Here is a 22322-nt window from a genome sequence, read left to right as displayed (position 1 = left end):
GTTGACTGTCAGCCAGCATGTCAGAGGTGCCTGGGCACCTGCTGAGTTCAGTTCCTCATTCCTGCCTGGAATCCTGTCTATCCCTGCAAACTGAGCGGATGGAGGAGCCTGGTGGGAGGTTGCCAAGACCTCTCCTCCAGCTCACCGTGCTCCCAGCTCTGAAGAGAACCTTTCCATTTTATGGACCATTTAGCTTCCCAATGGTGATCCTAATTCTTCACAGCATGTATGTGCCATTTCTTGGTTATTAAAAGGACCCCTGAAAAGGAGCTGCCCTCTGAGTCAGTGCTCTTCCATGCAGTTAATTGCAGGAAGATTTTGCTTAGACTGTGAGACAAAATTCTTCCTGTGCTAAGAGGGTGAATTAATACCCAGGTCTCCCCAGGGCTACAGGGACTGACCCTTGTGCACTGTCAGTAAGCAGGCAGGGGAAGAACTCTTCTGCTGGGAGTAGTTCAGACTTGGAAATACTCTGGAGGAAGTCCATTTTGTTTCTGCATAGAGCTCAAGGATGCTTTAAAGGTTGTCTGGCCAGGTGTCTTTCATCTCTGTATCCTTATACTGTGTGACAGTTTGGGTGCCAAAATAGCCTCCATTCCTTGGGGGCCAAAGCAAGCACCATGGGAAAGGCATGATTACCTTGGACTGACAAATTAGCTGAAGGATGGATGGCTGTGATTGCATAGAAGGTGTGGGATGCATGAGTGGGTGGATTGGAGGTGGTTCAAGGGGAGGGTCTTGTCAAGTCACTGTACTGCATACGAGAAAACAGCAAGCCATTAGACTGTGTATTTCAGGTGTGAGGAAGCTGCTGGGGTCCCCTGGCACTGTGAAATGCCAAGTGAAATGTTACTGCCATGCAGAGCACAGCAGTATGTTGTAATTAATGAATCTGGTATAGGAAGAGCACATGTGAGCGGTCTGAAAAGTTAATGTGTGAGGGTGATAGGCTTAGGCAGGCTTAGGTTTGTCATCAGGATTGCTGTGTTTGGGAAGCGTCCTCTAATGACAAGACCACATGAAAAGAAATTGGGTCTTGCAAGGAGAGCACTAAAACTCATCAATTGCCACAGTTGTTTTGCATTTGCTGCAGGCCTGAAGCAAATCACTGGCTTAAGGAGCTCTAAGCACCTGGGTCTTGCACTGGATTTACAGGTAAGGTGAAATTGAGAAGGGGCTAAGTAATTAATTCCTCTTCCTGTGGCCAGGATGGGGGATGATTCTGACTTGCCACTTCTCCTCAGAAGTTGCTTCAGAAGCTGGTAAGGACTCTGGTTGTGAAACCCAGGAAGCAAAGAGGATCCCTGGGTGCCTGACAATTCCTTTTCTCTGTTGGTTCTTTCTTGCAGGCAGCCTCGGGCTGCCTGTCTCTTTGTTAAGAGAGTGACAGCAATGTGACACCGTGAAAATAATTACTAACAAATCACGGTGGTGACTGCAAACAGCTCGCTGTCTTCAGAGGCATGTCAGGGAGCATTAGAGCAGGGCCGTGGGAGCGGCAGAGCGGATAGGGGCTCCTTCTCTGCTCTAGGCTGAGGGAAGATCTTCGGAGACCTTTGGCGCCTGCCACCTCCACATCATTCCCTTCTCGTTGGCTCTTTTTTCCTTTCCTCCCTTCCCTGCCTTTGCCATCAATAATTAAGCCCATTAATTGCACGGTGAGTTTAGGAAAGCTGCTAATAGTAAGACAGGGCTTCTGCCTTCCCTGGATTCAGCAACCAGCCACAGAAAAGTGGAAAAATTTCTGGACAGGTATCATGGTCAGAAGCACATCCAAGCTGCGTTTCCTCTCTTGCAGCCCTTGTGTGTTGCCCTGGGCAGTAATGTTTATTAGCAGCGTGTCCCTAGGAATTCATGGGCTGCTGGTGCAGTTGGAGAAAAGCCCGTGTCCTTGTCCTCAGGAGCCTCCAGTCATGGTGAACTTGAGAGAGGAGGTTTGTATTTGTGGAGAGCATCACAGCAAATGTGCAGTCACCTGGCATGTCCAGCAGGAAAGGTGGGCAGAGGAGTGAGGATGTTCCAGGATACTGTAGAGGTGGTGCCAATCAGCGTGACTGAAGCTGCTGGTGAAGATGATCCTTCAGAGAATAAGCAGTGAACAGGTCATGGGTGAGGAAGATGGTACCAAACAGAGCAGCTGGGGGAGTTTCTGCAGGGATGAGGCCCCTGTGGTTGTGCTGGAGTGGGGACCCTTCTACAGGGCTACGCAGACAGAGTCTGAGGGAAACTCTCTCTAAAGGCTCTCATTATATTGATATAAAGCTCCCTCCAAAGGGAGGGTCTAGCAGAGATACTGATAGGAAACTGTAAGGCAGCTGCTGGCTGAAGTGTCCTTCAGCAGCATTGATAATCAAACCCCTGGGCAAGCCTTGAGAGGGGCGCTCACAGCCTCCCCTCCCCTCCTTGTTCCTGGTTGGAGAACGGGCTGTCTGGCAGGTCTGCAGGGGGAAGCAGGAGGTGCAGATGGGAGCCTGCTCCCAGTCGCCTGCTCTACTGCGCAGCCTTCATTCCCATTCCCTTAGTTACTAAAGTGATTTTCCTGACTGTCACATCTGTAAATAATGTTGCTGGTGTATCTAGCTGGATACAGAGCGGCGATGGAGGGGGGAGGGCTGGCGCTGAGGGTGGCCGTAACAGCCCCTCTCCTGGACTCATACAATATTTATGCAGGGCTGGGAGTCGGCGGCACTGACCTCCGGGTCGTGCTGTTAAACAGCTCCCGCAGCCCCTGCATCCTAATTGCTGCACTTGTCCTTTGCTCTGGAGGATTCGGCGCTCCTTCTCTCTGGCGAAGCAAATACTAATGGCAGCCTGCACTTGGGGGTGGGGAGCGGTCTCTTCCCCACAAGGAAAAGACAAACTTGTTTTCCCCTGTGCATGTGTAATTTGCAGCTGCACAGAAACCTGTGCTCAGGCCCTGTTACACAACGTGCCACTCTCCCCACTGCTGCCAGCGTGGAGGCTGCACTGAGAGCCTGTGAAGCTGTTGTGTGTGTAATTTTGGGTTGTGTTACCCCATCCCCCTGGCTCCTTACAGGATTTATGTCTTCCTTTTAGTGGGGAGAGGGAAGAAGAAGCAATCACAGAAGTCAGTTGAGAGAGCAGAACTGGATGATATGGTACCAGAGGAGGGCAGAGATGGTGCCAGGAAAGAAGAGGAGGTCAAACAGCGTCACAAGACAGAATGGCATCTTTTCTTGTAGATAAATGATCTGCTTCGTTGAGTGGAAAGAGAGGTGATGCAGAATGCTGGAGAATCCCTCTGTGGGTGAGGGGCTCTTCCCCTTGCAAGTGGTACAACTGTGGCTGGAAGTGGAGAGGTTTTTCACCTCGCAGACAGGGGTTTTCAGCTGATTCAAGTGGTTCAAGAAAACCCAAAAGATAAAACTTTTGATTGCTAGAGCTGCTGTGATTTTTCTCTGTGCCATTTGTCTGGGCTCCATCCTACCTGGGGCTTCACGTTGGGTGTCTGCGAGTCCAGTGACCTGACTGACCACCCACGTCCCTTATGCTGCCTTCCTGGGTTGGCAGGTCCCCTCTGTGACTGGAAAAGTGCTGTTTAGACTGGAGACTAATGGCCTTTAAGTGACATGATTGTATTATGTTAAGCGTCTATAGGCTTTACCATTAGGCACTAAACAGTTTATGACTCATAGCAGAGAAGCCCTTGTTCTGAAGAGTTGATATGCTAAATGGTCTGGACAGGCAAGGCATGGAAGAGGCAAGGTTTCCTCCTGCCTGTTGCAGAGCAGCTCCAGGAAAGGACTGGGGCAGGACAGGTCTTCTCAGTTCTAGAGCAGCACCTTGCTCAAGGTCTAGCATGTTCAGGTTTCCTGAGGAGAGATACTTCTGCAATGGGAATTGTGCAGTAGGAGGAGAATCATGTTTAATTTTAGCTAAGTTTTTGTGCGTGTTTTGGTTTTGAGGGGGCTTAGACGTGATGGGTTGTGGGTGCATCCATTTCATCTGATATATTCCCTTATTCAGTGTGTAATTAGCGTTCTGCAGCAGGAGTCTGAATGCTCCCTCTTAAAGCAGCTAGTATGCGGAGAACTAGGCGATTACTAAATTAGTGTCTGTATGAAAGACTTATTAAGAGACCATATAGACAGAGAAAGGACACGCTCTGTGTAATCAGGCTCCACTACAGCATGAATCACAGAATAATTTAAATAGAGATCTCTAATCCAGCCACCTGCTCAAAGCAGAACTAACTTCAAACTTAGTTCAGTTTGCTCACGGTCTTCTCCAGATGAGTCTGAATGTCTCCAGGGGAGGAGATTTCACCACCAATCTGTTCCAGTTCTTTATTACCTGCACGGTGAAGAGTTTTTCCTGATGACAAATTGGAAGTTCACCTGCTGCAGCCTGTGGTTATGATGCGTGACATTCACTGAGAACATGCCTGTATGGTAGACGTACACAGTATCCAATTTTGTACACTCCTCTTCATAAGGTGCTGTATAATGTCATGTTTAGTAAGCAGACAGACTGTCACACCAAGCTTATGCGTAGAAATCTGTTTTTAAGGGTGTTTCATAGTGTCAGGTTCCCAAGGCTGGTGGGGCGACCTCAGCCTTGGAGACATTCCAGTTTCTCTTTCCTTGGGAGCAGTGTCATGCATTTCTGATGTCAAAGGGAAGTCCACCCAGTTGTTCTCCCTGTCTGGAAGGGCTGGTGAGAGCGTTTGCTCTACTCCTCCACAAATCTGGAGTAGTGCGAAGCTTCTGCCTGCTGCACTCCTAACCTCAGCTGAACTGTGGAGCCAGCAAGCTCTGGTTTCCTGCATGGTTAATTAAGTACTTATTTAAAAATATAAAAGCTCAATTCTGATCCTACTCTCCCTGGCTGTTTACTGACTCCAGGTAGAGTTGCTTCAGATTTACTCCCACATGCCTAGCAGCAGAATCAGGCCCAGTAAATAGAGCTATGAATCTTTTTAAGAGAAGCTGTTAAGCAGTAGCACATAGATTTATTGTAGCATCATGCGTGTGCAATTGTTGATGAACATCTTCTGTTGGAGGCTGGATACCTGCTGTGTTACAGCCTTGCTTTTAATGTTGAGATAGCATCTCTGCCAGCATCTAGCTGACACACAGACAGATACCCATAAAAGGGCCAGATCTTGCATGGTGTTAAATGCCTTCATGTTTCATTAAGGTTGATGGCAGTGGAAGGCACACAGTGCTTTGCAGGACGAACAAGTCACGAACGAGCCACTTGCCCTGTGTGCTTTCTGTGGCAGAATTATGTTCCCAGTGTATACATTGCTCTGGTTGTAGTCTGGGATAACAGCCTTTTCAATTCACTGGTGAGCTGCTTGGAAAGCGTGGATGTTGAAGTTCTCACAAATTTCTTAGTACCCAGCAAAAATTTAGAGAATAGGGATCAGGCTGTTAGCATGTGATGAGTGTTCAGACATTTCAGCCAATGCTGCTGAATCCCAAGAGTTAAGGCTTGCAGCTTGCCTTTTAGGCTTCCTAGGCAGAAATATGCCCGTTAGAGAGAGAATGCAGTGCTGCACAGAATGGGCATCACAGAAAAAGAAAGAACATCTGAAAGTGCCAGGTATTAGCTTCGCTGCTTAGCCTTGGTTTTTGGCCTCATTACACTAATGCAATTAAAGATTGATGGGAAAAGATAGCACACACTCCAGTGAAGGGGGTTGTGTGGCAACTTTCCTTCCTGGGTGGCTGGAGTGGCCCAAGTTATGTTGTGCATCACCACACCTCCCCAGGCCCTGCAGACCCACTGGTTCTTCCATGTGCCATGGTGTGTGCTCTTCTCCTGCATTGTGTCTCTCTTATTACTAATGGAGCATGGATGCATTTTAGCTGCTGGTCAGCCCTCATTAATATCCAGAGATGACAGGTTGACATTTGTAAAGAAGACTTGCACTGACCTTCATGTTGTGCATCGGTGCGGTTGCCATACCCTGCCCTGTGCTGGATGCTTCTTCCTGCACTGCCTCAGGAATGCATTTGTGTTAGCAAAGGGACAGACTGCTCTGTAACCCTTTGCTGCTGCTGGGAATGCAGGCAGTGTGTCTGGATGTCTCTGCATCCCTCTGTCCATCCCAGGACTGTTCCCTTTAGAGCCTCCATCTATCCTAGTCAGTGGGACTGGGGAGTTTTGGGGTTGCACTTGTGGCTCCTTGTGGAGGTTTATTATTTGGGTACTGGGACCTTAATGGAAGACAGCTTCATGCCAATGACAATGTCTCGTCTGCTTCCTTTTCCTGGCTCTCGTCTGGGGATGCAACAGAAGAAAGGGCTGTGCTGCCCAGGCATCCTGAGTGCTGTCAGTTGCCTGTCTCCCCCCGACCCACGCCATCATCCCGGCTCGAGGACTGCTGCAGCCTGCTTGGCAATGACATTTATTAACAGAGGGGGCTTTGAAAAGAGGCAGGCTGCTCCTGCAAAGGCTCCTCGCTGTAACTCCGTCTCCTCTCACCAGCCCGTCTGAGGCAATGGCTGCTGGTGTTGAAATTCATTAGTGTTTCCTGACAGGCGATGGAGGCTTGCTCTGTCTGTTCCCACTTCCTTGCTCTCATGTCCCTGCTTCATGCATGCTGATATTTAAAGCTGATATGTGGCTCGTAGGCTTGTTGCACTGTGACAAGTTTGGGGGTGGTTGAGAGAACTGAGAGGGTGGAAGGAAAGCAAAGAGGGAGCGAGATGGGACCTGTCTCAGGGTTTCTGTGAAAGCCCAGGGCTTTTCAGACCCTCTACAGATGTATTGTCTTTCCACAGCTACTGCTTGTGAATTTTAAGTACAGCCATGCAGGGGTGGTTTGTCCTGCACTGATGAGGGGCAGGGAGAAATGGCACCATGGGCAGTCTCCTGGCAAGAGCTTGTCTGGTGGAAAGGAAGAGCAGGTGGGCTCCTCTGACCCCTGGGCAGGTCTGTGGGGCTGAGGAGTATGTGAGTGGAGAGACAGAGATCTGGCAGGGGGTTCGTCCTTAGCTTTGGACAGGAGCATGTGTGGGCACTTGGCTTCTTTGCTCTGAGTGACTCCAGCGCTGAGGAGACATCTGCCTGCCAAAGCCTTCAGTTATACAGGAAAGTTGTCCCAGTCTAACTTGAATTATTGAGATGAGGGAGTTGGAGTGTGGGGATTTTTTTTTTTTTTGAGGTGTGTATCAGCATGCTTCAGTTTTCACAGGGTGCAGTGTGGCATGGGCAGTTCTTTGTGGCTGGGAGGCTCTACTCATGTGTGGGTGCTGTAACATCACACTGTCAGAGGCCTCCTGGTCTGGCACAGTGGTTTTGGCAACCTAAGCTTGCCTTTTTGGGAGGCTGTGGGTTTACCTAAGCTACTTTAAATTCCTAGCTTGACCCCAGCTCTTGTGGGGTTAAGTGCAGAGAGATGCAGCTTTGCCTGTTATGGTGCTGTTTCTCTCCTAAAACATCTCAGGTGCCCTAGCACAGGATGTTTTACCCTTGCTAGCTTTTCTCTGTTGAGAGAGGACACCCAAGCTTTCCTCTTCTCCTGGCAGACATCCCACTCTACATCAGAGCAGCACCTTTGGGCTGCACGGTCCAGAATGATGCCTTGACCAACGTTGCTTTGAACTAAAGTGTCAGGCTGAGGTGGTTTTACAGCTCCTTTTGGCTGTCACCTGGGTGCTGTTGAGGGCTGCAGCATCCAAATAACTTCCTTCTTCAGTGAAGGATTTCCAGGGCAGGAGCCTGCCAGCCCTCTCCTTTGTAGCCTGGTGCACTGGAGTTGGCTGGGACACAATTAAAATGTTCTGCATCTCTTACAATGCAAGGTCTCCAGGGCATGGATTTTTTTGGAAGGTTGCGATCAGGTCTATAAACCCCAAGATTTAATGTCTCTTTATCTTCCCATAGAGAGACTTGTTCTTTAAACTGCCTCAATATCGATACACCCGGTGTGTAGCAAGTGGCCCAATTTCCCCAATTTCTTTGTTTCCTGACATCCTGAACCCAGAAGCAGATGGACGTTAACCAGCTCTGATTAGTTGGGAGAATCAAGCATTAATTTTTTATACACCAGGACCACCTGAGTGACGGAAATCAATTACAGCTGCCCCTCCCCCTTCCATATTAATGTGGTGGCTCCGAGCAGAGATGGAGGGACCTGTTGAAATGAGAAACCCCTATTTCTTAGTTTGACCCTCTAGATAATTAGGGTTAAATTGATATGCTATCGCACCAGTGACACATTTTATCTGCCTCTGTTTGTACAAGAGGATACAATAGTGGAGGAAGGACCAATTTGTGCCCTGCTCTAGCTAACCAGACCGAGATAAAAGGTGTCACTAGTACGATAACGTTCTTGCCTCATGCTCCTTTATTGTTGCTCAATTTGCCTTTTTTTTTTTTTTTAATCCTGTTCTTTTTCTTTCAATACCCTTGGTCATATTTTAACTCCATGCCATCGCATAATGACGCCCTGCTAAATGTGTGTGGAGATAGGCAACTCTGGCTGACAGCCTTCCCTGATAACCGAATTCCAGCCCATCCATCACTAGGCTGCTCTCCTTAACTTAAGGAAAGTGATAACTAAAGCAAGGCCGTTTATCACCACCGAGCTGTGCGTTTCTTGCCGCCTTGGAGAGAGCTGGCTTCAACGGGAGAAATGCAGCCATGTCACCTTGCCTCCTGTTTGCATCCTGTTCATCTCCAGGCCCCATTTACCCTGCAGGATGGTTTTGAAAGCCAGCTTCCTTCCCAAGGTGTGAGCACTTCAGTGTTTGGGGAGGCAGTGAGACCTTGTTCAAAAACTGGAAGGATCGTGGGATGTTGAATGCAGTGAAATGTGCCATCATTTCTCATCTCCCTTACCTGAGGGAGGGCCAAATCCTGAGCTCTGTGCTCAAGCAAAGCTGCCCCCAGTGTGCAGGGTTGGCTCTGGCAAGAGCAAGAAGCCATACTGAGCATAAGAGCTTGTTTATCAAATGAGCTCAAGTAAATGGTCGTGCTGATAAATGGACTTACTTCTTTACAGGCCATGGCACTTCTGTTCCCCAGGGCAGCCACAGGTGTGCCTTATTCACTCCAACCTGGAGAAGATGATGGAGAAACTCTTGCCTGCTTACCAGGCTGAAGAGTGGGGGGGACCACTGTAGCTTGAATGAGCTTGGAGCTGGGGAAAAGACATTGCAGGAGTGTTTTCCTTCCCGTAGCTACCTGGGAAGCTGGTTTTTGTGCAGTGAAAGCCCCCAGTTCCCTGTGCTGAGAGTGCTGCATATGCAGACTAGACCGGACCCACGTAGCAATCCTTTGCTAATCCTTGCTAAATAGCTGTGTCCTCACTGGCCTGGAGCCACCAGGTCTGCATCTTCCAGCTCAGGGAGTAGACTGATGTTGTGGTCCGTGCTGCCGACAGCCCGCCCAGGTTATGGTGTGAGTGTAGGTTTCCTAGTGCTTGAAAAACTTGGTGTAGCCCCTCTGGTGCTGAGGTGAAATGAGGGGAGCACAAGCATGGAGGGGGAGGGGGAATGTCCTGAGGTCACACGGCTTCACAGGCAGTTTCTGGGGTTGTTACTTGTTTGCAAAAATGCATCATTTATTTAGTTGACATATTTATTTGGAGCATTTATTTTCTCCAATTAAAGACCCACTGTCCAGCGCCCAGGGCACACTGCCATCAGTCTAAGGGCGGAAATAGAACCAGACTGTCCAGTTTGCTGGGCCTTTTGGTCCCACAGGGATGGCAGTGTTTTAGATGTCATCCATTGCACTGGGTGGTTAGCTGTCAATTCCTGTGACTAACAAGAACAATGCTGCACTCACTTCTCCTGGGCCCTATCCAGAGGTTAGGTGAGTTGATAATTATTCCTCTAACTGGAGCTACACTGAGACCTGTATTAATGAAAGCCTCTTGGGTTGGGAGGAGAAACTCAATTTTAAGTAACATACCTTTTGCTAGCTCCTGTCATCATCCTCTCTAGCTAAATGTGAGGAGTCTGAGAGAGGCAGAGCTAACCACATATCTGTATTTAGACCAGTCGTTTGTTTTAGATGGTTCCTTGTGATCTTTTTTGATTTGGTTACCAGTAGAAAGCCGCTTTCCTGGAGAAAGAGTTTCTTAGCATGCTGGTTGGGGTTGGCGGGGTCTGTTTGACTATGGGATGTCTTGGACATATGTATAAGGCTGTAAAATGCATGGACCAGGCTCCTGTTTATGTCATGGCTGTTCCATTGTGAGGAGTGACTCCAGGTGGTTTATTTCAGTGCTTACATCAGATGAGCCGTGCCCGGAGATGAGACTGTGCTGTCAGGTCACATTGCTCACTCTGCAAATCGCCACAGACCTGCTGCTTGCAAGCTCGTTCTTTTGACAGGCTTCCTGCTTTCAAAGAGCTTCCTCTGTACTTTCTTATTCAAATGTGTTTGTATGACTTAAGTTATTGCTCCTAAATGATGACACTTGCATCTTCTCAGGACCAGGTGTATTGTTTTGGCACAGGGAGTCTATTCATTTCTTAACCTAAGCAGGGCAAAGGTGGTACACAGGTGGATCCCAGTGTGTACTGGCTCTGTTGGCCACATATTCCCAGGAGATTCCCCTGTATATGTTTGCCAGCTTCCTTCCTTTCCTTACCATAGAAATGGAGGCATCACCAAGACCAGACCGCTCTGGTGCTGCACTACCCTGAATCTCACATTATCTGCAAGTGCATTATCTGTGCTGCTCCTTCATCTCCTTGCTTGGCAAAATGTCTAGAGAGGTGCTGCCCTGTTCACCAAAGGGTTGGTGACTGGGCTGAGCACTCAGATGCTGCCTGGTGTGCTGGTGGTGCACCCTAGCTTGGGGTGGTGTATCTACCTTGTATCCAGTTCTGACCAGAGCGTGTTCCTGAATTTCAGTCTTGAGTCTGAAGTCTGGTCTGGACTATTCACTCTTTCCTCTATGGAGATGGGAAAAGACTTTGCCCTGGACATGGTGGTCTGTGTTGGGGTGTTTGAGCAGCTGATGCTGACAGTCATAGCTCTTCCCTCCTCCTCTACAGCCTCCCCCTACAGCCCCCATGTGCCTGAGGAAGTTGGGAGATTCCCCATCCCCCTCTGTTTGCAAAAGCCGATTTCTGGGGTTGTGACTTTTAACATGCACAAACAGCTCTAATTTAGTCATTTATTTAGTTGACATATTTATTTGGGATGTTCCTTTGCTTCAGTTAAAGATCTTGTGACCAGTGCCCCAGGCGTGCTCAGCAGTACGTGAATGAACAAGATCCATCAATTACTCTTGATCAGATCAAACTAGCTGGGAAAAACTCACATAACTCATGTCCCTGCACAGGCTCGGCTGGAGCCACACAGTTTGCAACTCAGCCTTCCCCAGCTGAGGGGCACGTTGTAGCTCCCATGCAAACACACTGGGATCAGCACAGTGTGAGAGAAACAGCTTTCCTGGGGGCCTGCTGTCCCTTCAGGCAATCCACCTCCCTTACCAGTGCTGTTTTGTTTTGAGCTCTATTCCATTGGCTTGCTGTAGGAAGGGAGAGGGTAAATACATGTGCTCAAACCCCTAGTGAGACAGTGTGCAGCACCCTGCGTCTTCAGGGTCGTGACTGCTCTCTTCTTCCAAGCACCTGCTTGGAAAACAGCCTCTGCCTTCCTAGCCCTAAAACATTGGTCCTACAGCATTGCTACCCAAAATTGAATGTTTTGTTGCCTCCTTCCCTCCCTCGTGTCTCGTTCGGTGTTTTAACCATAAAGGCCAAATCCAGAAGCACCAGGGTATGACAAGTGAATTGTCAGTCCTGTCTGCCCTGTAAGCTGCTAAGCAGGATGGTTTTTCAGGGATTTGTGATGGGTTCACTTAGCTAAGGACAGCGTGGATACTCCAGTCATGTTTGTGTGTTAGCCACTGTGGAGAAGAGCTGAGCGCTGCACTTGCTGTTCAAAATGTTTAGTCCAAAAGGTTTCAGCAGCCTAGATGTGGCTGGATGTATATAAGTCTTAAGCAAAGCTGTGCTCTCATGAGATTTTTTTGCCAAGAGCTATGGTCCTTCTGATGTGCAGCGTGTTACAGCAGACTTGAGGGTCTCTTCCATCTCTGAACAAAATGCACTTAAGAAAACAGAGTTTGTGTTGTCAGGACACTGATTGAATCAAACTTGCTCTCTTCTCTCTTACAGGTTACCAGGACAATGCCAGTACTTAGGGCTGCCGGTTGCTGATTACTTCAAACAGTGGATTAATCTGAAAAAGGTACTTCTGTGCAAACTGCCATAGTCCCTGTCTCCCTCTCTCCCTCCTCCCCTTGTCCTTCACTTTTCCTCTTTAAGGAGGTGTCTAATAACTACTGCTGCTTTGCATTGAAATGAGTTATTTCCTCAGAAGCTGGGCTGAGCGAGTCCTCCAGCTCCCTATTGTATTTCTTCTAATAGAGTCTTACTGTACTTGATGGGATGTGTTCTGCAGCTGGGGAAAATCCCATTGTGGCAGGCACAGTGCAATGTCTCTGCATAATAGTGGGACACTGTGAGGCCCCTTTCCAGTGAAGGTTGTGTTGTCCCCAGTGTTGCTGACTCTGTTTCGTTTTGCAGCTGCATAAGGCTCCTAGGAGCATGGTTCCCTTCAGGTCAAATTCTGGTTAATAAATGTGGAAATACTCCAGTATAAAAAATCAGCATTTCCCTTTGTGGTGTGGGGAAAGGGAGATGTCTCAGCAGCACATCCACCTAAGAGACTGGTGGCCACTTTATTAAGCAAAATGCCTTGGACTCAGTACTGTCTGATGCCTTGTCTTGCTCCGTGCCTTCAGTGAGTGTTAAGGGGCAGCCTGCTGTGCATCCACAAGGTCTCCCCTGGCACAGCTGCTCCACCTGCACAGAAAAATGTGGTGATGCCATAAGACACAAACCAAAGTGAGAAGAAAAGAACAAGTGTGATGACAAGCAGTAGCAGGGTGAGGGAGGAGGCTGCAGTCTGTGCACAAGAGAAAACTGAGGTGGCCCTCCTGGTTAAACCTTTGGATGAGTAAGATTCCCTTCCCCCATCCAATTTAGTGCTTTATTTGGGTTCCTGTGCCTTTTTGTGGTAATTTGGGGTCCCAGTAAGTGAAATTTGCTTATAAACAGCTTGTTGTTCTTGTGAGCTTTTCTTTTGTTCTTTTATTTATTTATTGTTTTAAATGGAAGCGTGAGTGACAGGCTGAGCAGCCTCAGAAGGACAATTTGCATGATCTGTTCCGTCAAATAGGGTAGAACATGAACGTAACAAGGGATGCTGGCAGCACATTCCTGGCTGAACTTGTCAAAGGGTCTTGTATTTCCCTGCTGTCAGAGCAAATCTTTTGGCTGATTGCTGGTCCTTGGTAAATGAAATCTGAAAGCACATTGGGGCATTCTGCAGTTCAGTGACCATTAATGATCGCCATTTGAAGTTCACTAAACTTCCGGTGAATGGATAGCAGCTATATAACCAGCAGGTTGATGGCTGCAGAATAATAATACTTTAAAAAAAAATCCCTATGTACTGTGATGTTTGCTAAGAAGTAGGTTGATCCAGCTCCTCCTCTGGGCCTCTGGATGAATGACTTAAGGCTCTTTCCCATAGTTCAAGGCTCCTGGATTTAGTGTGTGAGGAGCTGGGATGCTCCATAACGTGGATGTCCAGGCAAGTGGCTGTTCTTCAAGATGGGCATTCGTGTATTGCACATCAGCAAATACTTTGACACTAAGCTGAGGGCTGCTGAGCATCCCTGAGGTCCCAAGCACAGAGCTAAAGGCAGGAGCAGGAGAGAAGCTGTTGCAGCAAAGTGTTCCCCTTCCCAGCTCTCTGAAGGTGTCACATATTGAGCATGTAGGATGGGGGCACATGGGTGGGGTTGTCCTCCTCTGCACATGTGTAACTTGGAAAGGAAAGCTTCAACCTCCTTCAGATCATGTGAGGAGGGGATGTGAGAGAGAAGTGTTCATCTTCCTCCAATCCCTCTCATTCTTTAAAAAAATGAAGTTGTTCTGACGCTTCGGTATCTGATGCCCTCTGACACAGGGTGGCTTCAGGGACCCCACATCCCTCTGGGAAGTGAACCATGTTGCAGAGGAGAGCAGGGACATCTCCTGTCCTGTATTTAAGAGCTGCTTCTCCTGGGACTTGCTCTTACCCCAGGGCGAGGATCTTTCCATGCCACTCACTGCTTTCACGTGCTTGTGGGGCAACTGCCTGTATGTTTTCACAAGAGAGGATTTCCAGCTTAGATAACTAATTTTCTCCAAGCAGGCAGACCCAGTGGAGCCTCAGTCTCTATTGAGTGAGCTCCCAGTGTGAGACAAATAAGAGTGGACAGGTAACTAACCCCCCTGTTCGTCCCTGCATAGCTCAGGTGGCCCCTTTTCCCCTCCCTCTGGTATGTTCCTGACTTCGAAATACCTTGTAGGCTTAGTCTGCCTCTGACCTGATCCATGAAGTGAAGGTGTTGGGGGGGGGGTGGAGTGTGAAACTGATGATTTCTAGGTCATGGATAATGCAGAGACTTGAATGTTTCAGGTGTCAAGAAACCAGGCACATGTGACAGCAGTTTTCTGCAGAAGGGCCCCCCCTGCATCTTCTGTCCCTCCTTTGGGTCTCTGCTTGTGAGCAGTGATAGCAAGAGGACCTTTCTGAATTAGGGAGCTCCTTCTGCAACTATCTGGCAATGCAAGAGTGGGATTACAAACTGTACCTATGTTTGTGTACCTGTGTGTAGTGCAGTAGCAGGTTCCTTCTGCCCATGCACACACAGCTTCAGGTCCTCTTTGTCTCTGTTTTATATCATTTTAAGAAACAGTCCTTGTCTGTATTCCCTGTGCCAGAGTGTGGGATGCTCTGGAGCTCAGCAGTCCTTCTTCCCTCGCTGGTGAGACAGTCTCTCTCTCATGGTTCATTGGCCAATAAACTCCTTCCCTTGTCTCTGCTGTGCTGCAGGAGTAGTTGAGGCAAGAACCCTGTGCCTCCAGGCAGCTTTCACAATTTCCAAGACTTGCCTCTTGGGCAAGCTGAAGACAGGAACTGCCCCTGTGAGCTGCCATGCTTGTTTTGCCTCAGGCAAACCTTATTGGATTGATCTGGCCAGGCAGGTGGTGGTGAGCTCCACACCTGATTGCTGCAATGGTGGCCACAGTGTCTTGGGATCTGTGAAAAAGCTTCTGTGGAAGAACAGAGGGGGGAAAAAAGCTGCCTGTGCACTTGACTGTGTTTGCTGAAGTTTTACCTTGCCCCATGCCCCCCCCCCCCAGCCTGCTAATGCATCCCTTCCATCAAGCCTGATCGGTGTTTGCTGACATTTTTAATGTCACTGAGCGATCTTGTATCTCTAGTGAACTGTCAGTGTGGAGCTGACTCGGGGCAGAGAGTTTATCATGTTCTTCACTTCGATTAGCTCAGTCTTGTGGGAGGGCAGCAGAAAGCAGAGGAGGCTTTCTTTGAATGCTGCAACATTTCAGATATCCCCCTAAACCATCTCAATAAAAAGCCACCATCCCATCTGCCAGTCCTCCTTAGGTGCCTGTCATTTCGATTCGCAGAAGCCCCGGGGTTAGGACTGAGGTGCACAACCTGAGCTACATGAAACTGGATGCTCAGGGTGGAAATAACAAAGAGTGCTTCATGTCAGGAGAGAGGGGCACTAGTGAAGTAATACGTGCAGAAAGCAGGAGGCCGTGGGTCAAGATTTATGCAGAAAGGAAAGCTGCTGCGGCTAACAAGCTACAACCAAGCTGCTGCCCCAAGAGTATCCTCAGGTAGCCTGGATAAATTCATTAGTGCTTATTCTAACACAAGGATCAGCTCTCATTTGTGCTCCCTCTGCTCTTTTGGGAGCCTCTGTGGTTTGTTGTTCCAGGTCCTGCTTGAGTTAGCAGCATGGTTGGTCCCGTGATGAATCCTCACCGCCAGGACTGGAGCCAGTGCTGTGTTAGGCTGAGGACGTGGTGCCTGCAATTGCAGGGTGGCCAAGAGCCTGAGAATGGGAAACGCAGCAGGCAGCAGGAATGTCAGCACCACCAGGCTGGGAGCACATCACGGAGAGGAGAGTGGTTTGGTGGAGGGAGGAGGAGGAGGAAGAAGAAGAGCGAAGATAAATTTTCTAACAATAAGCTTGTGCAAGAAAAACATTAGAAGGACGATGAGGGTGTGAAAATGGCCAAACCAAAGGTCTAACCCAGATTGTCTCCATGCCAGAGGCCAGTAGCTGGTTACACCATGCAGGTGTAACAGGGAGAGCATGGCTCTAGTCACCTTTCTCTGATTCCCAGCAATTGTCTCCTCAAGCATTGAGAGCTGGCAGCTGTCCCTAGACCACTGTGTTTAGCACCCACTGTTTTTACCACATCTGTCTACCAGAAACTTGTACATCCTTTTCTGAATCTGCTCATGCTTTCAGTTTCTTCAGCATCCTGCAGCAATGACTTTTGCTATTTAATTATGCATCAATTATACTCTGTTTACTCAGATGCTGTGTGAAGATGCAGGTCCCTTTGTTTCTTTTAAACTTACTGTCAGATCATTTTCTTGGGCCTAGGTCTTGCATTGTGTGATGGAACAAGTAAGTGTTTCTAGTTCTTCTCCATGCCACTCACTCATGATTTGAGACCTCTTGGTTAATTGTCCCTTCCAGCACAGCAAAACTTGTCAGAGGGCTGACACAAAGGCACTTGCAGGCTCTGTGACTCTAGAACTGGCTTGTGTAAGTTATTTTTAACACTGTGTACACTATCCTGATCTTCCACTTTTTCTCTGGATGTTATACCGTTAAAAGATAAGAGGAACTGTTTATGTATGCACTAAGGGTTTGTTTTATTCCTTGTTTTTCAAATGATATTTTATTTATTTTTTAAAAAAGGACAATATTCATACCCATCATAGAGCTGTCCATTTACCAGGATAGCTGTCCTGGCATGTTTGACCATCTTTGATTTCTGTTCACAGGATGCAGCATGTCTTTAGATACAGGAATAGTTGTTGCTTTAGGAGTGACAGAACAGTGGTCCTAGTTTGACATCCTCCTGAAACCCAGGAGAGTTTTTATGAAAGGTAGGAGTGGAATGATGTGTGTGAAGAACTGCAACTTTCCATCTCTGGGCATGATGAAACTGAGTTGACAGAGCCTTGGGGAGCACAACGTGACCATGCTGGGGTGCCATGGCTTTGTGCAGAGCTGGCCTTTTCCAGGGCCAGTTTTTATTGATTTGTAGATATTCCTGGTTGGAAGCAAACTGGTAATACACATGCACAAATGTTTTAAGGTCACCTACTTGCATTGTGAAATCTGACAGAGGAAGCATGTAATAGCATGTTTTTGTTAATATTTGGCTACTAGAAATAAACATCTTAAACAAACAAAGATTTGCTAACAGCTTTCTGTCTCTCCTCTGAATTAACAATTCTTTCTGCCTTTGGGGTGGGAGGAGGAGCTCTTAGTGCTTCTCAGACACTTGGTGCTGAAGTATCTTGAAGATGAAGATCATTGAAATGGGTACAGATGAGAAATGGTTTATGTTTTAACCCATATGCCTGGAAGTTGCTTTTGTGAGGTCTAACTTCTTGAGGACTTAGAGTGATTGCTATCAATTGCCTGTTTATTGACTTACTGGCTGCAGGGAATAAAGTGCCTAGTAAGGTTAGAAATGCCAGAGGAGGACTCCTCAGGCAGAGTGCTTCATGGCCAAAGCATCAAGCACATGAATAGATGTTGCCTCTGAGCTGTGAAGGGCTGCTCTCACACCCACTGTGCCCAGTGCTTTGCTGGTTTGCAGCAGGGGTGCACGTTCTGACACTCTGTCACACCTTCCTTCAAGGGGACCTGGCCTTGCCTGGCTCCTCACCCCTTCTACGGAACTCTTGGCTTTGGGAAGTCACTCTCAGAAGGCAGGAATGGGAAAGGTTGTGAAAGGCAACACAAGGAAAAGCACAACTCTGGGGTTAAGGGGAGTATCTCTTTCATGAAGATGAGGAAAGAAAAGTGTCTGTGCAATAGCACTGGTTCAAAGGAAATGGAAGGAATTGCTTATAACAGCCAAATGACTGTATTTAATAAATACTTTGCTCTGTATTTACGGAAAGGCAGATGTTGCCATATTGCTGAGCAAGAGGTTTGTTGTTACAACGCAGTTTTCTGATAAAGTTAAGTGGTGACTTTTCGTTGGCATTTTGCGTAGCGGGTTTACAGGAGTTTAAAAGAACTGGCTGAGACACCTTGGACTATAAATAAGTCTTTGAACATGGGGGAAGTTCTAGAGGACTGGAAGAAAGCTAATGTTGTACCAGTAATTTAGAAGGGCAAATGGGATGACCGATGAAGTAATTATAGCCCTATCATCTTGACATTAATTCTGGGCAAAGTAATGAAAAGCCAGATATCATAGTTGATTAATAAAGAATGAAAAGAGGGTAATATAATGCCAATCAATGTGGATTTATGGAAACTAGATCTTTTTCAAACTAACTTGATATTTTTTTTATGAGAATACATGTTTGGTTGATAAAGGTAACCATGTCAATGTAATATACTTCTGAAAGGCATTTGACTTGGTACCTTATGACATTTTGATTAAGAAACAAGAGTGATACAAAATCAACATGGCACACATTACATTGATTAAGAAAGAGCAAACTGACAGCTCCTAGCATTTAATTGTAAATGGATAATCATCATGGAGTGCATGTCTTCCTAGTGGGGTCCCACAGGGATCTATTTCTCAGACCTCTTGTATTTAACACTTTTATCAATGCCCTGAAAGACAACATAAAAATCATTTTCGATAACGTGTGCAGATAGTGCATCCACGAGGCAGCTGCTGTTGGATTTATAAACAGGCAGTGGTGAGTGGGAGCAGAGGGACTGGATCATTTCTTTCTTTGGGACTAGTTTGATCAGTGTGGGATGCTGGGTCCCATCACAGCATTAGAAAGAGTTCTGGAAACTTGACGATTGGACAAGAACTGCAAGACCCATGGGAACACTCGCCATGCAGTAAAGACCCTGGGTGCCATTTAGGGTGCCAGAGAGAAGGGTAAGGGAGACTTGGCTGTAGTCCCTAAATATTTGAAGGGGATAAATAGATAAATATCTAAATATCCAAGACGTGGCAAGAGGTTCCTTCCCTCTAGCAGACAAAAGCATAAGCAGTTCCAGTCCCTGGAAGCCAAAACAAGGTAATTCAGGTGCAGATCCTTATGGTGTGGGGTAATTAACCATTGGAACAACTTACCAAGGGCTGTGGTGGATTCTCCAGCTTGGGAGGGAAGGCTTTTTCCTAAAAACATCAGCTCTGGTTCAGACAGGAGTTTGGGGCAGTCTCCTGGCCTCAGTCAGGCCGGCCGATCGCGGCGGTTTCTTCTGCCGTGGTGATCTTTGACTGTCCGTCTCGGCACAGCTCTGGCCGCTCTGTTCCCTTGCGGTGAGAGCGCTCCCGAGGGCTCCTGACTTGGGGGAGCACAGGCAGCACGGACACCACGAGGCTGGGGATGGAGGGGATGGCATCCCGGGGAACGCGGCACCTCTGGAACGGGCAGGGGAGCCCTCCTGCTCCGGGGCTGGAGCACGGCAGCCATCCACGACTTCTCCTTTAAATCTGTCGTGCAGCTGTCTGAACTCTGAAATTTCTTTCACTCTCTCCCTCGCCTTGTTAACATGTGTTGCCTTTGGGGTAATCAGGGAAAAAATATTATGTCCTTTTACAATTACCAGGTTTTGGAATATTAAAATGTCTCTCTGCATCGGCAGTGTTATTTTGATTGGTATTCTAACCTTTGACTAGCCCATAAAGCGAGCCGCTCTTCAAGCCAATATTGCAGGACTGAAATTTAATTCCGAAATGATTCCAGATAATAGGGAGACAGATAATATATGCATGAAGGATATTATGTTTGGACTAAATGCAGCAGGGCCAGGGCTTGGGAGTTGAATAATAGCCCAGAGTGAGTTATAATCTGTGGGACAGAAATACCTTACTGTCAGGGCCAGGAGAGGAACTCTTAAATCAAAGGGAGGGAGATGAGGAGGGAGTCGAGGATAGTCATCTCAAAGGGAAAGGGCATCCAGGAGAGGCCTTAAAGGAGCAGCCCTCTCTGTCCTTCTGCAGAGCGACCTGTCCTTCCTTTCTTATTTAACAAGGAGTGCTGAGTAAAAATACATTTCCAAGGAAAACCAGTAGGTAGGAAAGTCTGGAAGTTCTTGGCAGTCTTTTCCCTTTTCTCCTCCTGGACTCATTAGAAGAGAGTACAGGATAGGCTGATGCCTCAGTTTCCCTAGGTGTTGTAACCAGATGGACCAAGGGGTTCTGGATGTGGTGGGTTTGCAAGGTATTGTGCTCATGTAATGCAGAGTAACCATCAGGGTTGGTTTCAACATCCACTTTCACATAAAACAAAGGAAGCAGAGGCACAGCGTGTGAACTGCATGGACAGTAGTTGTTTTTCAGGGCTCTGCCCTTGACCTTTTTAGCCTGGGACTCACTGCCAGGCAGGGCTGTCTGCCTCCCTCAGAGCTGCTGCCCAGACTGGTGACTGAAGACCCAGAACAGGAGTATCTTGTGTGACAGCTGAGGTACAAATTCAGTGTCTTTTAAATACTGGAGGCTTTAAGAAGCACCATCTCCCTCTGGACTTTCTGTTCTGGGGAAGGAAACTTGAGGGTTTTGCTATTTACTCCTCTGCAAGTGGCACTTTGTGCTTTGCCAGCAGCTTCCGAGTGTGATGGAGCAGTCAGCAGGATGCTTTGCACTCTGCAGCAGCTCAGTACTATAACTTTAACCTGCTGGGCAAAGCACTGGGAGTTTTCTGTAGCTAGATTTTGCAGAGCATTGCGGATGGCTGTGCTGCCAGCTGTCCTGGGAGGAAGGGAACTGAGCAAGTGGAGATGGAGAATGATCTCTGCTGCTGGGGTGACACAAACCCATGTCGATATAACAGGCTTTGGCTCAGTGGCACAAGCTTATAGTTTCAAAGTAATGATCCCAGCCTTGCATTTCATTTCCTTTTCTTGCAGCCTCGGGAGCTGGTTGTGCTACAGCTGAGAGGGGCTCTAGATGAAGCCTGGAGGCTTCACTGGTTTAGGATTACTTGAGTGATAACATACATGCCCATCCCAGAAGGGCAGAAATGAGCAGTGTCCATTTTCACCTAGATCAAATGGGTTTGTGTGTTTCCCATTCCTTTGATTTTTTTTGTTGATTTTATTTTTTAATAGCATCCTAAAAGCACAGGAGCAATTTTCTGTAGAACATGTGTCTGTACAGATTGTTTGGAGCAGACAGAACAATGTGATCCCCAGAGGGTTAATGTAAGTTAACCCAGAGAGTAGCTAAGTTTCCTGGCTTGCAAAATAGTTTAGTGATTCCTTTGGCCATAAAACCCACAACTATGTGAAAAAGCACCCTTCTTTCTGCCAAACTCTTGCCAAGCAGAAGGCTGTGGGCTGGGCATGTGCACCCTGTTCCTTGCTCACTGGCATTTAGGCTCTGCTGTGTGGGTAAAGATAGCCTCTGACAAGGTCCTGTTACATGGAAGCCATTTAGAGCTACTACAGGACAAAGGAGACATGCAAGTATTTTGGTCCTATTAACAAGCTCTTCCTGTAACTTCCTTCCATCCATCTCTCCTTCCCATAGCTATCCTGCACATGTTCATCTCATGGATCTCAAAGACAGGTCAACTTCTTTACCATCAGGGGTTCTCCTATGCTTTCTTTTGCTAATACATACTAAATGTGCATGTTAAAATCTCACTTCCTTTGCTAGGCAGACTGTTTTGCAGCCTGGTTTTAGCCTTTGGAACAGACCGGTTTTGCCTACTTCATTCAGGGAGGACCTGGCACAGGTGGAATAACCCAGGAGGGAACAGAAGAAGGGTCAGAGAATAGGAAGATGTAACCTCCAGAATAAGACTGAGGTATCTGGAATATTCAGCCTAGGGAAGACTAAGCAGAAATCGTTTTTGAGGAATGAAAATGCTCAGAGGAAAGGAAAAGTTTATTCTGGCTGGTTGTGGTGGGATGGTTCTTGGTCATGTCCTTACCTGCTGCGTGGAGATCACTAAACAGTCTCTGTGAATGGGAGCACGGATATGGGACCTTTAGCTCTTGGGAATTTAAAATAGTCTTGTGGGGATGGTTCAGGTAGAGCTGGTCCTGCCTTGAAGCACTTCTCCCTTCCAGCCTGCCCTGTGTGCTGTGACTTCCTTTGCCCCTGTACTTGGACGCAGGCTACCTGCTCTCCTTGGAACACATGACTGCAATGCAGAGTACGTGAGCAAGGAGAGAAGGGGTGGTTGCTTTGAGTGCCACATACAGTCTCCACTCCTCTCCTGATGCTGTCTGCCCAGGGCCCAGATGTTTGTACTGGGAAAGTCCCAAGATAGAC

The 22322-nt window shown here is 47.6% G+C and overlaps 1 protein-coding gene across 2 annotated transcripts in view; it reads left to right on the top strand.

Moving 5' to 3' along the window:
- ERI3 (ERI1 exoribonuclease family member 3) overlaps positions 1-22322 on the top strand; it is a 119191-nt gene that overhangs the window by 28963 nt on the left and 67906 nt on the right. For both annotated transcript variants that reach the window (XM_027649092.1, XM_027649093.1), the window contains exon 5: positions 12117-12189. In XM_027649092.1, the coding sequence (XP_027504893.1) occupies positions 12117-12189 (73 nt within the window). The remainder of the gene's footprint in view (positions 1-12116; positions 12190-22322) is intronic.

This window comes from Corapipo altera, unplaced genomic scaffold, assembly GCF_003945725.1.
Source record: "Corapipo altera isolate COAL_440 unplaced genomic scaffold, ASM394572v1 112, whole genome shotgun sequence".
In the NCBI taxonomy this organism is placed as follows: Eukaryota; Metazoa; Chordata; class Aves; order Passeriformes; family Pipridae; genus Corapipo; species Corapipo altera.
The sequence above is the reverse complement of the archived record's forward strand: the minus strand, read 5'-3'. Positions and strand labels throughout refer to the sequence as shown.